Raw genomic sequence first — 14,107 nt, 5'->3', positions numbered from 1 at the left:
GCACTTTCCATTACGTCTACCAGTGGAGTTCTACCTTCTGTATACTGGGAGGGAGGAGGTAGTGATTATATATGTATAATAATGGAGATTTATCCAAACTAGTGAGAGAGCAACATGTCATCCACTGCAACCAATGAGGTCACTGCTTTCATTTTCCAGAGAGCTAGGATCTGATTGGCTTCTATGGGAGACTACCCAGTTTTTATTGCAGTAGTTTTCATAAATCTCCCAGCACCCCCCCCCCCCCCCCCCCATTTATTCCATGGCGCTGAACATATCGGGCAGACTAGATGGGACAAATGTTACTTATCTGCCGACACATTCTATGTTTCTATATAAAAAGAGGTGCATGAACATAAAGCAAAACGAGTAGAGCAAGCCCCAAGACAATGATAAGACGTCATTCAGACAGCACGTGACATATGGAGGGGGCACCTGGACCAGACACAGGACCAAAGCCCCCTTAACTAATACAGACCCCAGACCCTCTAAACTAATACAGACCCCAGACCAGACCCTCTAAACTAATACAGACCTCAGTCCAGACCCCCTAAACTAATGCAGACCCCAGACCCCCTAAACTAATACAGACCTCAGTCCAGACCCCCCTAAACTAATGCAGACACCAGACCCCCTAAACTAATACAGACCCCAGACCAGTCCCCCTACAGTAATACAGACTCCAGACCAGCCCCCCAAAACTACTACAGACCCCAAAAATCAATACAGACCGTAGACCAGTCCTTCTACAGTAAAACAGACCCGACCAGTCCCCCTACAGTAATACAGACCCCGACCAAACCCCCAAAACTACTACAGACCCCAGACCAGACCCCCTAAATAAATGCAACCTCCCAGATTCCCCAGAATAAACAGACCTCAGAGCAGACCCCCTACATAAATAAGTGCCCCAGAAACCCCTACATGAACAGAGACCCCCAGTTGTATAGACCCCAAAGTAAAGCTTTACAGACTCCAGACCAGACATCCAGACCCTCTCCCCTCCTGGGTGCTGCCACAGACGACATCCGGACCCCCGGGATGTGAGGAGGTTATCTGGGAGGGAAGGTTCGGGCAGTAACGGGGGCTGGTGACTATGGGGGTATCCAGGAGATTTGCCGCCTCTTCTGGGAGCCTCCTGGACATTCTGGAAGGGCTGGCGAGTCTGGGCCGCCTGCCGGGGTCTCCCTACATATAGGTGCACTGCACCTGTACTGGAACTTCCCGTATTCCAGATGTAACAGGCGGACCCCCCCCCCCTAACCCGATACAAGCCTCAAACACCACTTTAGAGGGCAGCTCCTGTTATGGTGGAACCCCTGTGGTCAGTAAGTGATGGTACATCCTAGTGATACACTATCCACGTGGGGGTCGGAAACCCCTTTAAAGGCTGTGCGCGCCCCATTTTACCTTTGCCTCAATGCACTGGAACACAAAACAGTTGCAAAAATATACACACCCTTATCAAATGAATGCATTTAGTTCCAGTTTATTGCCCGCTGCAGAGGTGTCCATCCGTGCGGTGTCTGCGGCGCTCCTGGGAGTTGTAGTCCTGTAATGCTTGGAGGGCCACGGGGTGGAGACCACTTGTCTAATGCCACCAATTGCGGGGAGGAACAAGGACCCTGTGAAGCCTCCTACTCGCTTCAGCACCAGCCTTTAGAATGGTTTGTGTTTCTGTTCCTCGCAGTTTTCAAAACACTCTGCTTGCTGTCAGTGAACTGAAACATTTAACCTGAAACCCCATCCTGACACAGTACTTTAAACAGTTGAGGGTTTGTCACAATTGTATCCAGTCTAGACAATCCTATGTGAGCTGATCTGTGTCCAGTGCTGGAAGTTTGTTGCAATGTATCAGTGCAGGTAAGGCTAGGTTCACATCTGGACTGGAGGCTCCGTTATCCACCTGGCAGACCCCAATACAAATCGTTGTGGGGTCCGGCGCTTGTTTTTACGATACCATAGAAAACTGGAAATGATTAGCCCCAGGTGTGAACAGAGGCTTATATAGATCGGCCTGAAGTGCGTACACACAGCCTAGACTGGATACACCTGTAGCAAACCCTCAGCTGTGAAACATAAATATTTCCATTCACCAACAGCAAGCAGAGATTTTAGTGTTCTGATGAGGAGGGGCTAGGAGATAAAGTCTGAAAACAGCGCGGTGGTCAGCGCTGGGGTCCTGCGCGTTTCATCACATACCCCCATTGGCTTTGTATTTAAATTGACCCTAGCGTGTGTTGGGGGTCGAGCGCCAATATGGCAGCCATTGGCCTTCTAGGGCAGGGATCAGCAACTTTCGGCACTCCAGCTGTTGTGAAACTACAACTCCCAGCATGCACACTTTCTTGGCTGTTCTTGTAACTACCATAAAAGTAAAAGGAGGATTCTGGGAGTTGTAGTTTTTCAGAACGTCTGGAGTGCTGAAGGTTGATGATCCTTGTCCTAGGGAGTCGCCGTGTCGGAGGGGTCACCTGACCAGAGCTATGGCGCATTCACACGCCGGTTTTGTTGTGTTGTTTTTGGCATGTGCGGATACGCCCCGGGTCGTGTGCGGGTGATGTGGCGCACGCTGCTCTACATACGGCACCCGCTACCTTTTACAGCTCCCTCTTCCTGGACGGAGGGGTGTCGGCGAGTTCCACTCCATCCATAGGTCATTGTTTTTAAGGGTCACTCTTAGGGCTCATGCACACAAATGTATTTTCTTTCCGTGTCCATTCCGTTTTTTTGCGGACCGTATGCAGAACCATTCATTGCAAGGTGTCCGCAAAAAACGGAAGTTACTCTGTGTGCATTCCGTTTTGCTATTAATGTCCGCATTACGGACAAGGATAGCAGTTCAATTAGGGGCCGGCTGATCCACAAAATTCAGAATGCACACGGACGTCGTCCGTATTTTTCGCGGATCGCAAAATACATATGGTCGTGTGCATGAGCCCTTAAGGCTACGCACCAAAACTCTTACTGAGCGTCTATCCGACTGCGAGGATTGTGAAGGGGCAAAGCTCTGCTGCCGAATCTCCCCTGATCTGCTGACGCAGCGTTTGATTCCGTATTGTACGTGGCTGCAAATTAATAGGCGTGGTAGTTAAAGGGACCCTGTGATTAGAAAAGAGACTTTAATGGCATTTTACATGAAGCCTCTAGTATGTCGGAGTCAAAATTATCTGTGTCAACTTCATCAAAGGCTTAGGCTGCTGCTGTCTCTCCCCCATGCTTTACACTGCAGCTTGGCATGTTCATGCTGGATGCAACTGGAGATCAGTGTGTAGAGGGATGGGGCGAGGGACAGACTTCAATCAATGAAAACATCAGGAAGAAACCACATCTGGTCGCTCAGGTGACGTCAGGACAACACTACAGTACGGAGAGGACCCATTGGTGGTCCTTAAATGTATACCCTGTGGTCCTCATGGGGCCGATGTCCAGCATCCTCCAGTTTTGGTTTCAGCTTTTACAGTAAACTGCCGAGGCCCACGGCAGTGATTCACAGCGGAAGCGACGGATTATAAGGCACAACGGCTCCTGCGCGGCGCTGGGGCCCTTCCGCCCTCAGGTCTTCATTTCCTCCTACACCCTCGGAACGTCCAGTATGAAGGGGGACGAGATGTCCTGGTTATTCAGACGCGCGTCTAAGCCCTGCAGGGGTCAGATAATACAGGGGGAGGGGAATGATCAGACCCTTATACAGCCGAATCCCCCCCAAAAAACTAAGAAAATGTAATCTACTGTTCACATTCTACTCTATGGGGCCACAGGGCCCCTGAGTACAATAGACCTTAAAGGGGTTATCCCATCATAATGATCACTGTTAAATCTGTTAATGATTTGACAGTGATCATTTTTGTAAATATACTTTATTAACAAATCCCCACCGTTTAGGATAAAATTCATACCCACTTACCTGATTGTTGTGACTCGGTCTCCCCTGGTTACGACCATTGTTCTTCTCCAAAAGCCGGAAGGTCGCGCTTGCCCAGAAGACGACTCCTTTTCTCCCGGCCGGTCCGCTCGCTGTTCTGAACGCGCACGCTGCCGCGCATGCGCGACAGTGACTTCTTCCCAACCAGAATAGTACAGAGCTGCGAACGCGCACGCCGGCTCTGTAGGAATAAGTCACCATTGCGCATGCGCGGCGGCGTGCGCATTCAGTCCAGCGCGCGGCACGGCCGGGAGAAGACTTCAATCAAGATGAAGCCCGCCCCCAGCCAGAATCCAGGAAGTGAACGCGCGGTGGCAGCAGGTAAGTATGAAAACGCTAAGTGGGATAACCCCTTTAAAGGGGTGGTCCCAAAATCTCAAAGTATCCCCTATCTACAGGATAAGAAGGAAGTATCACATAGAGATGGTGCATTCAAGTGCGGTCCGCAAAAAATACGGATGACGTGCATGCTGCATCCATTTTTTGTTGCGGATCCATTATAGCAACGCCTATTTCTGTATGGGACATGTTCCATCTATTTTGTAGGACTGTGGAACAGGCACATGGAAAAGAAAAACTGCGGATCGGACGCGGACCCAAAAATACGGTGGTATGAATGGGGCCTTAATGGAATAGCAGTGCACATGCGCCACCACCGCACCAATCATGAGAAGGGGGTGCTGTATCCACCCTATGAATGGGGCGGCGGTCGAGCACTGCTGCTCTGTTCTTCTACGAGACTGTCAGAGTGTCTCCAGCGCTTGTACAAAGCCGTCCCATAGAAATGAATGGATCAGCGGCGCCCATGCACCTCTGCTGAGAGCAGGGGTCCTGTGTCCATCGCATGAGTGGAGTGGTGGTCGAGCATGTGCAGAGTGTCCGAGCTCTCGCACTTGGCTTCTCTTCAGGGGTCCTGTATCCGCCATATGAATGGAGCAGCGATGCGAAGGCCACGTCACGTCACGTTCATGTTATGAAATTCGTTCACGCTTCGTTTGGTGGTGAAAGCAGAATTGCGTTACGGATTCCGCTACCACGGACCATAACGCAATTCTATGACGGAATGCCTTTAGAGGCCTCCCCTGCATAACGGAAACGGGACGGATCCGTTTTGCAGCCCGTAGACTTTTCTAAAGGCATTCCGTTATAGAAATGCGTTATGGTCCGTGGTAATGGAATCCGTAACGCAATTCTGCCTTTACCACCAAACGAAGCGTGAACGAATTTCAAAATATGAAATTCGCTCCTCTCTAAACGTGACGTGGCCTTGGAAAAGCTGAGAGAAGGCAGAGGAACTACTGCGAGCGCTGCTGCCTTCTCGAAAAGCTGATCGACAGGGGTCGGACCCCCACGATTAATTACTATGTCTTGGCAGCAGGGTCTTAAAGGGGTTTTCCAAGCCTTTAGAACTGATGGGTAAATCACTGACTATCCCTTTAACACAGAGAGTGCTCATCTTTACTCACCTCCCCAAAATAGGAGATTAAAGGGGAGATCTCACAGACGGCAGGGGGGTCTTCCGCTTCTGGATCACTACAAAGAGAAGCAAGATGTGTAAGCGGAGAGGCTGCGGTGACGGGCACTGTGCGATACAATTGATACCAACCCGGACTTCTCAGCTATGGCACGGCCATTGGCATCAGTGAACTTCGCCCCAGCCTTCAGAGCCCAGCGGTAGTGCTGCCACAGAAGCGAGCGCCGGACCGTGGTCGGCGTGTCCTTATCGGCTGTGTCTGCGTTTTTTAGAGGGGAGAATTCTTCTTCCCTCTCAACTTCAAATGCCACAAAGTTCCTGCAAACCAAGAGAGACAAAGCTGGCGTCATCCGCACGGGCACAGAGGGCTGCGGTGGTGCCCGGCGCAGGGAATGCCACTCACCTGGCAAACTGAAAGACGTCAAACACAAACTTCTCCATCTTGATGCCGTTGGGTCGTGTGGGTTTCACCAAGTTGCCCTCTTCATCTACGTAGGGGACTTTCTTGATGGCCACATGGTACCCCAGCCGCTGCTCTAGCGTCCTGCAATGAGACCTTAACTGTAACAACTGGATAACAACCTCCTGAGATTTCATTATCTCTGCTTGCTGTCAGTGAAACCATGAAGCAGGTGCAGAGATTCCTATGAGAACAGATGGGAACAATAAATGATCCCATTCACTAACAGCAAACAGAGATCTTAAAAATGGCAAGAAATTTAGAAAACGGCTGAATTTCTCATGCTTAAAGGGGTCCTCTCACTTCAGTAAGTGTCATTTATCATGTAGAGAAAGTTAATACAAGCCACTTACTAATGTATTGTTATTATCCATATTGCTTCCTTTGCTGGATTCATTTTGCCATCACATTATACACTGCTTGTTTCCATGGTTACAGACCACCCTGCAATCCATCAGTGGTCATCGTGCTTGCACAGTATAGGAATAAGCGTCAACCTCTCTGGAGGCCGGGACCATGGGAGCCACATAGGCTGGTGCTTTATCCTATAGTGTGCAAGCACGACCACCCCTGATGGATTGCAGGGTGGTCTGTAACCATGGAAACGAGCAGTGTATAATGTGATGGAAAAATGAATCCAGCCAGCAAAGGAGGCAATATGGAGACTCACAATACATTAGTAAGTGGCTTGTATCAACTTCCTCTACATGATAAATGCCACTTACTGAAGTGAGAGGACCCCTTTAAAATCCCTTAAAGGGGACAGCACTATACATAAACTATCTATATTATAGGTGCTGCCCGGGGATCCCCATAGAGGGCGATGTTTGGAGGGCTCCTCCAATCAGTGCTGTGTGTGGATGCCCCTATTTAAAGGGCACCTGCCACTGACCCGGCCATGTTCTTCAGGAAGTCCAGGGTGAAGAAGTGATTGCAGATGCTGCCGGCGTTGTAGGTCAGGCTGCCGTCCGGGTTGCGCTTCTCCGCCGTCTGTGGGCTGATCTCGCTGTACTCCACAACCTGGTAGATGCTGTCCACCTGGCACACGACCCCGACAGGCTCTGACGGGTACGACTTCTCCACCACCTGAACAATCCAGGGGAAAACGATGGTCACGTTAATACCTGATACAACTGCTCGGACAATCACCCCCAACATCTACGTACGCAGGGAGCCGTATAAAAGGGCAACGTGAAAGGTCGCTCTCTATACTGAATGATGGAACACGCCAGTGACCACTGGGAATCGGGGAACTGGTCCTAGCCATCAGACATGTCTCAGATAATCTCTCCATATGTCTATGATAGGAATCCCCCTTTAAAAGGGTCTCCTGGGATTTTCCTATTGATGGCCTCTCCTTAGGTCATCGATATCAGCTGTTTGAAGAGGTTGGGGTGCCCCACTGAGCGACACGACCAGTGACGTCATGTTCATCGGTCACATGGTCTATGTGCAGTTCAGTCCTGGGCTGCAATACCAAGCACAGCCACCACACAATGGACGGCGCTGTGCTTGGTAATCTAAGAGGAGGCCTTTAATGGGGAGGTGCAGGCATGGTCTCCCGCCAGACGTGACATGCACACTAGGACCTGGCATCAGATGACTGGCAACTTGACCCTCGCAAGTCTCTCCATGCCCAATGTCAGATGAGGAGAGTAGGCCTGGACAACCCCTTTAAGGGTGAGCCTACAATGTGCTCACTTACCTTGGCGCCGCAGTCGGCTCCTTTGGAAACACAGAACCCCACGAACACAGGGTCGGCCATCTTCACCAGTATGTTGTCCACGCAGTAGACGTGGACAGACGAGATGCCTCGCGCCTCCATGTCCTCCAGTACACGGTGGTCAGCCAGGGCTCTGTACAGGCCGCCGTTACCATCTGGAAGGACACAAACGGAAGGAAACTGCTAAAAAGGCAATTCCTTGGGACGGTGCACATGGCGGTGTGATCGGTCTGTGGAGCCGAGTTACAGCAAGTCCAGGGGGACGACCACTTGCTGCCAGGGAAGCGCTTCTGGGTAATTGCACTGTAAGCGATTGCCCTCCGTATTCTATAATGTTAAAGGGGCTCTCCAGGCTTTTCATATTGGTGACCTGTCCTCAGGATAGGTCACCAATATCAGATTGGCGGAGGTCTGACACCCGGTATGAAGGGAAGGAGGGTGTCGGACCCCCGCCGATCCTGAGCAAAGGTCAATATTAAAAGCCCGGAGAACCCCTTTAATAATGGAGAGCGTAAGCTCCTTTATCATTTACCTGGAGCCATTGCGACCTTGTCCTTCCTCTCCAAAATGGCCTTTCCGTCGAACCCGACCGCGGGCAGCATCCTCTGCTCGAACATGACGACGTCCGCCCGATCGATGCCGAAGAAGTTGTGCTCCTCGAAAAACTCCTGCGTGGGGTTCAGGGTGAACTCGCTGGTCATGATGTACCTGGGGGGGGGGCAAGAATGAAGAGACCTCTATATACCACGCAGCACCCGCGGGAGCCAATCACATGCTTGCTGCTATATTGTGGTCTACAAAATGAAAGATGCAGTCTGATTGGCTGCTGAGACTATTAGGCCCGCAGTAAAAGAGGGGGGGGGCACTACACAGGGCATCCATGTATTAGACTGATGCCCCTGCTGTGGGTAGCTCACTGATGATGGGTATGTGCAGAGTATTGTGGGGTGAGAGGAGGCGCTCTCACCATGGCACGGTGCACCGCGTGGAGTATTTCTCTCCGGCCAACTGCTGCAGACGCAGGATGCGCTCCGCCTGGACCTGGTACAGAGTCTTTCCGCTGGGCAGCCCCACGCTGTACATCCCTTTGGGGTAGGTCACCCCCAGACGCGTGCCCTGACCCCCAGCCAGCAGCAGGACGGCCACCCTGTTCTGTGAGATCTGGCGGTAACCTGGAAAACATTGAAAACTGTAAGCCATGAAGAGCGCCGCCACCTTGTCCGTCCGCGTGCCGCCTACTGCAGGTTTAGTCACTCGCCCTATACGTGCCGACCGGAGGAAAGAGAAGCAGCAGCTCACGTGAGACGATCGGGGCAATACCAGACCCGACCTGTGGAGGAGAGTGGCGCTGCTCCTTTATGTCTCTGTGCCGCCAGATCACAGCTCATCTATCCTTGGGCACAGGATAGCGCCATACCAGTCACAGTGTAAATAATGGTCGTACCGGGCGGGACAGTGTATATAAAGGTCACACCGGGCGGCACAGTGTATATAATGGTCACACCGGGCGGCACAGTGTATATAATGGTCACACCGGGCGGCACAGTGTATATAATGGTCACACAGGGCGGCACAGTGTATATAAGAGTCACACCGGGCGGGACAGTGTATATAATGGTCACACCGGGCAGCACAGTGTATATAAGGGTCACACCGGGCGGCACAGTGTATATAAAGGTCACACCGGGCGGCACAGTGTATATAATGGTCACACTGGGTGGCACAGTGTATATAATGGTCACACTGGGTGGCACAGTGTATATAATGGTCACACTGGGTGGCACAGTGTATATAATGGTCACACTGGGTGGCACAGTGTATATAATGGTCACACTGGGTGGTACAGTGTATATAATGGTCACACTGGGTGGCACAGTGTATATAATGGTCACACTGGGTGGCACAGTGTATATAATGGTCACACCGGGTGGCACAGTGTATATAATGGTCACACCGGGTGGCACAGTGTATATAATGGTCACACCGGGTGGCACAGTGTATATAATGGTCACACCGGGCGGCACAGTGTATATAATGGTCACACCGGGCGGCACAGTGTATATAATGGTCACACTGGGTGGCACAGTGTATATAATGGTCACACTGGGTGGCACAGTGTATATAATGGTCACACTGGGTGGCACAGTGTATATAATGGTCACACTGGGTGGCACAGTGTATATAATGGTCACACTGGGTGGCACAGTGTATATAATGGTCACACTGGGTGGCACTGGGGCACAGCAGGCTGCAGAGTTTAATATCTTTTACCAGGTACAAAGTTCTCCAACTGAGGAGCCGAGGGAATGGCGGCATTGTATGTCCTGTGAGGCTGGCACACCCGGGTACAAGGTCTGAAAACTGCAGATAACTGATACAATGTGACCTGGGCAATAATGGGGTACACTGCGGGTATGACCAGGGGGCACAATGGACATAATCGGGGTACAGAGAACTGCCCCCCAAGTACTACAGTGTTTGAGTAAATGCTTCCAATATTGGGGCACAATGACTCTGGGGGGCGCTCTCTTATCCCGGCAGTTCTGGGGGGCGCTCTCTTATCCCGGCACTTTTGGGGGGTGCTCTCTTATCCCGACAGTTCTGGGGGGCGCTCTCTTATCCCGGCAGTTGTGGGGGGTGCTCTCTTATCCCGGCAGTTGTGGGGGGTGCTCTTTTATCCCGGCAGTTGTGGGGGCGCTCTCTTATCCCGGCAGTTCTGGGGGCGCTCTCTTATCCAGGCAGTTCTGGGGGCGCTCTCTTATCCAGGCAGTTCTGGGGGCGCTCTCTTATCCCGGCAGTTCTGGGGGGCTCTTTTATCCCGGCAGTTCTGGGGGGCGCTCTCTTATCCCGGCAGTTCTGGGGGGCGCTCTCTTATCCCGGCAGTTCTGGGGGGTGCTCTCTTATCCCAGCAGTTCTGGGGGGCGCTCTCTTATCCCAGCAGTTCTGGGGGGCGCTCTCTTATCCCAGCAGTTCTGGGGGGCGCTCTCTTATCCCAGCAGTTCTGGGGGGCGCTCTCTTATCCCAGGAGTTCTGGGGGGCGCTCTCTTATCCCGGCAGTTCTGGGGGGAGCTCTCTTATCCCGGCAGTTTGGGGGGGGGCGCTCTCTTATACCGGCACTTTCGGGGGGCGCTCTCTTATCCCGGCACTTTTGGGGGGCGCTCTCTTATCCCGGCACTTTTGGGGGGGCGCTCTCTTATCCCGGGACTTTTGGGGGGGCGCTCTCTTATCCCGGCACTTTTGGGGGGGGGCTCTCTTATCCCGGCACTTTTGGGGGGGGGCTCTCTTATCCCGGCACTTTTAGGGGGGCGCTCTCTTATCCCGGCACTTTTGGGGGGGCGCTCTCTTATCCCGGCACTTTTGGGGGGGCGCTCTCTTATCCCGGCACTTTTGGGGGGGCGCTCTCTTATCCCGGCACTTTTGGGGGGGCGCTCTCTTATCCCGGGACTTTTGGGGGGGGCGCTCTCTTATCCCGGGACTTTTGGGGGGGGCGCTCTCTTATCCCGGGACTTTTGGGGGGGCGCTCTCTTATCCCGGCACTTTTGGGGGGGCGCTCTCTTATCCCGGCACTTTTGGGGGGGCGCTCTCTTATCCCGGCACTTTTGGGGGGGCGCTCTCTTATCCCGGCACTTTTGGGGGGGCGCTCTCTTATCCCGGCACTTTTGGGGGGGCGCTCTCTTATCCCGGCACTTTTGGGGGGGCGCTCTCTTATCCCGGCACTTTTGGGGGGGCGCTCTCTTATCCCGGCACTTTTGGGGGGGCGCTCTCTTATCCCGGCACTTTTGGGGGGGGGCTCTCTTATCCCGGCACTTTTGGGGGGGGGCTCTCTTATCCCGGCACTTTTAGGGGGGCGCTCTCTTATCCCGGCACTTTTGGGGGGGCGCTCTCTTATCCCGGCACTTTTGGGGGGGCGCTCTCTTATCCCGGCACTTTTGGGGGGGCGCTCTCTTATCCCGGCACTTTTGGGGGGGCGCTCTCTTATCCCGGCACTTTTGGGGGGGCGCTCTCTTATCCCGGCACTTTTGGGGGGGCGCTCTCTTATCCCGGCACTTTTGGGGGGGCGCTCTCTTATCCCGGCACTTTTGGGGGGGCGCTCTCCCGGCACTTTTGGGGGGGCGCTCTCTTATGCCGGCACTTTTGGGGGGGCACTCTCCCGGCACTTTTGGGGGGGTGCTCTCTTATCCCGGCACTTTTGGGGGGCCCTCCTGGGGCTCCCCGGGACCCACCTTCCTCCTCCCAGGCCGCCAGCTCCTCGGGGCGGCTCTTCCTCACGCTCCCCAGGAACTCCGGGGGGACCGGGCGCATCCGCTCGTCCAGCCGCTGAGGTGAGCCGCTCTCCCGCACGTAGGCTGCCCGCGCCCGGCCGCAGTGCTCCCGCAGCTCCCGGCCATCCAGCAGCTTCAGCTCCGCCAGTAAAGCCTCCCGCTGCCCGGAGCCCAGCTCGTCCCAGAACCGCAGCAGCTGCTCCTGCCCGGCCTCCTGCAGCCTCCGCCGGATCTCCGCCTCACACTCCATGAAGCGGACCCGGGACTGTCACCGCCAGAACCAAATCCGAACCGAACCAGACGCCGGTCCGTTACTATAGGAACCAGCCGACTGTCAGTTCGGAGCCTTCGCTCCCGGTAACTATGGAGACCAGAAGTGCCGTTACCACCTGAGGGACCTCGAGCAGGGGGCGGGCGTTGACCAGTCACGTGTGCGGTATATAAATGGGCGGCGGGATTCACGTGAGGCAGATGTGGTGTCAGGCGGCGGAGAGGAGGAGGCTGACAACCCGGAGACTAGAGCGCCTCAGGACGGTGTCAGCCACAGGGACCCCCCCATAACAGTGTCAGCCACAGGGACCCCATAACAGTGTCAGCCACAGGGACCCCCATAACAGTGTCAGCCACACGGACCCCCATAACAGTGTCAGCCACAGGGACCCCCATAACAGTGTCAGCCACAGGGACCCCCATAACAGTGTCAGCCACAGTGACCCCCCATAACAGTGTCAGCCACAGTGACCCCCCATAACAGTGTCAGCCACAGTGACCCCCCATAACAGTGTCAGCCACAGTGACCCCCCATAACAGTGTCAGCCACAGGGACCCCCATAACAGTGTCAGCCACAGGGACCCCCATAACAATGTCAGCCACAGGGACCCCATAACAGTGTCAGCCACAGGGACCCCATAACAGTGTCAGCCACAGGGACCCCATAACAGTGTCAAAAACAGGGACCCCATAACAGTGTCAGCCACAGTGACCCCCCATAACAGTGTCAGACACAGGGACCCCCATAACAGTGTCAGCCATCACCCCACATAACAGTGTCAGCCACAGGGACCCCATAACAGTGTCAGCCACAGGGACCCCACATAAGAGTGTCAGCCACAGGGACCCCCATAACAGTGTAAGACACAGGGATCTCCATAACAGTGTCAGCCACAGGGACCCCATAACAGTGTCAGCCACAGGGACCCCATAACAGTGTCAGCCACAGGGACCCCATAACAATGCCAGCCACAGGGACCCCATAACAGTGTCAGCCACAGGGACCCCATAACAGTGGCAGCCACAGGGACCCCATAACAGTGTCAGCCACAGGGACCCCATAACAGTGTCAGCCACAGGGACCACATAACCGTGTCAGCCACAGGGACCCCCATAACAGTGTCAGCCACAGTAATCCCCATAACAGTGTCAGCCACAGTGACCCCCATAACAGTGTCAGCCACAGGGACCCCATAACAGTGTCAGCCACAGGGACCCCACATAACAGTGTCAGCCACAGGGACCCCCATAACAGTGTCAGCCACAGGGACCCCATAACCGTGTCAGCCACAGGGACCCCATAACAGTGTCAGCCACAGGGACCCCATAACAATGCCAGCCACAGGGACCCCATAACAGTGGCAGCCACAGGGACCCCATAACAGTGGCAGCCACAGGGACCCCATAACAGTGTCAGCCACAGGGACCCCATAACAGTGTCAGCCACAGGGACCCCATAACAGTGTCAGCCACAGGGACCCCATAACAGTATCAGCCACAGGGACCCCATAACAGTATCAGCCACAGGGACCCCATAACAGTATCAGCCACAGGGACCCCATAACAGTGTCAGCCACAGGGACCCCATAACAGTGTCAGCCACGGGGACCCCATAACCGTGTCAGCCACGGGGACCCCCATAACAGTGTCAGCCACAGGGACCCCATAACAGTGTCAGCCACAGGGACCCCATAACAGTGTCAGCCACAGGGACCCCATAACCGTGTCAGCCACGGGGACCCCCATAACAGTGTCAGCCACGGGGACCCCATAACAGTGTCAGCCACAGGGACCCCATAACAGTGTCAGCCACAGGGACCCCATAACAGTGTCAGCCACAGGGACCCCATAACAGTGTCAGCCACAGGGACCCCATAACAGTATCAGCCACAGGGACCCCATAACAGTGTCAGCCACAGGGACCCCATAACAGTGTCAGCCACAGGGACCCCCATAACAGTGTCAGCCACAGGGACCCCACATAACAGTGTC

General features: G+C 54.1%; 1 protein-coding gene across 1 annotated transcript; it reads right to left on the bottom strand.

The window, feature by feature from the left end:
* Positions 1-3,126: 3,126 nt before the first annotated feature.
* Positions 3,127-12,268, bottom strand: LOC122946637 (UDP-N-acetylhexosamine pyrophosphorylase-like protein 1). The gene is made up of 9 exons (XM_044306386.1): positions 11,806-12,268; positions 8,550-8,754; positions 8,115-8,290; positions 7,565-7,737; positions 6,752-6,945; positions 5,803-5,943; positions 5,532-5,717; positions 5,392-5,458; positions 3,127-3,642 (listed from the first exon to the last, which is right to left on the bottom strand). Exons 1-9 carry the CDS (start codon positions 12,092-12,094, stop codon positions 3,574-3,576), a joined length of 1,500 nt encoding a protein of 499 aa, XP_044162321.1. The 5' UTR covers positions 12,095-12,268; the 3' UTR covers positions 3,127-3,573.
* Positions 12,269-14,107: the final 1,839 nt, after the last annotated feature.

The sequence above is a fragment of the Bufo gargarizans genome, chromosome 9 (genome assembly GCF_014858855.1).
Source record: "Bufo gargarizans isolate SCDJY-AF-19 chromosome 9, ASM1485885v1, whole genome shotgun sequence".
Classification (NCBI taxonomy): Eukaryota; Metazoa; Chordata; class Amphibia; order Anura; family Bufonidae; genus Bufo; species Bufo gargarizans.
This window is presented reverse-complemented; position numbering and strand designations above follow the sequence as displayed.

Coding starts and splice junctions, on each gene's coding strand:
- LOC122946637 (XM_044306386.1), bottom strand. CDS start 12,094: ATGGAGTGTGAGGCGGAGATCCGGCGGAGGCTGCAGGAGGCCGGGCAG. Junction 5,944..6,751: donor TTCCTGAAGAACATGGCCGG/GTCAGTGGCAGG, acceptor GTCTCATTGCAG/GACGCTAGAGCAGCGGCTGG. Junction 5,718..5,802: donor GACGTCTTTCAGTTTGCCAG/GTGAGTGGCATT, acceptor CTTGGTTTGCAG/GAACTTTGTGGCATTTGAAG.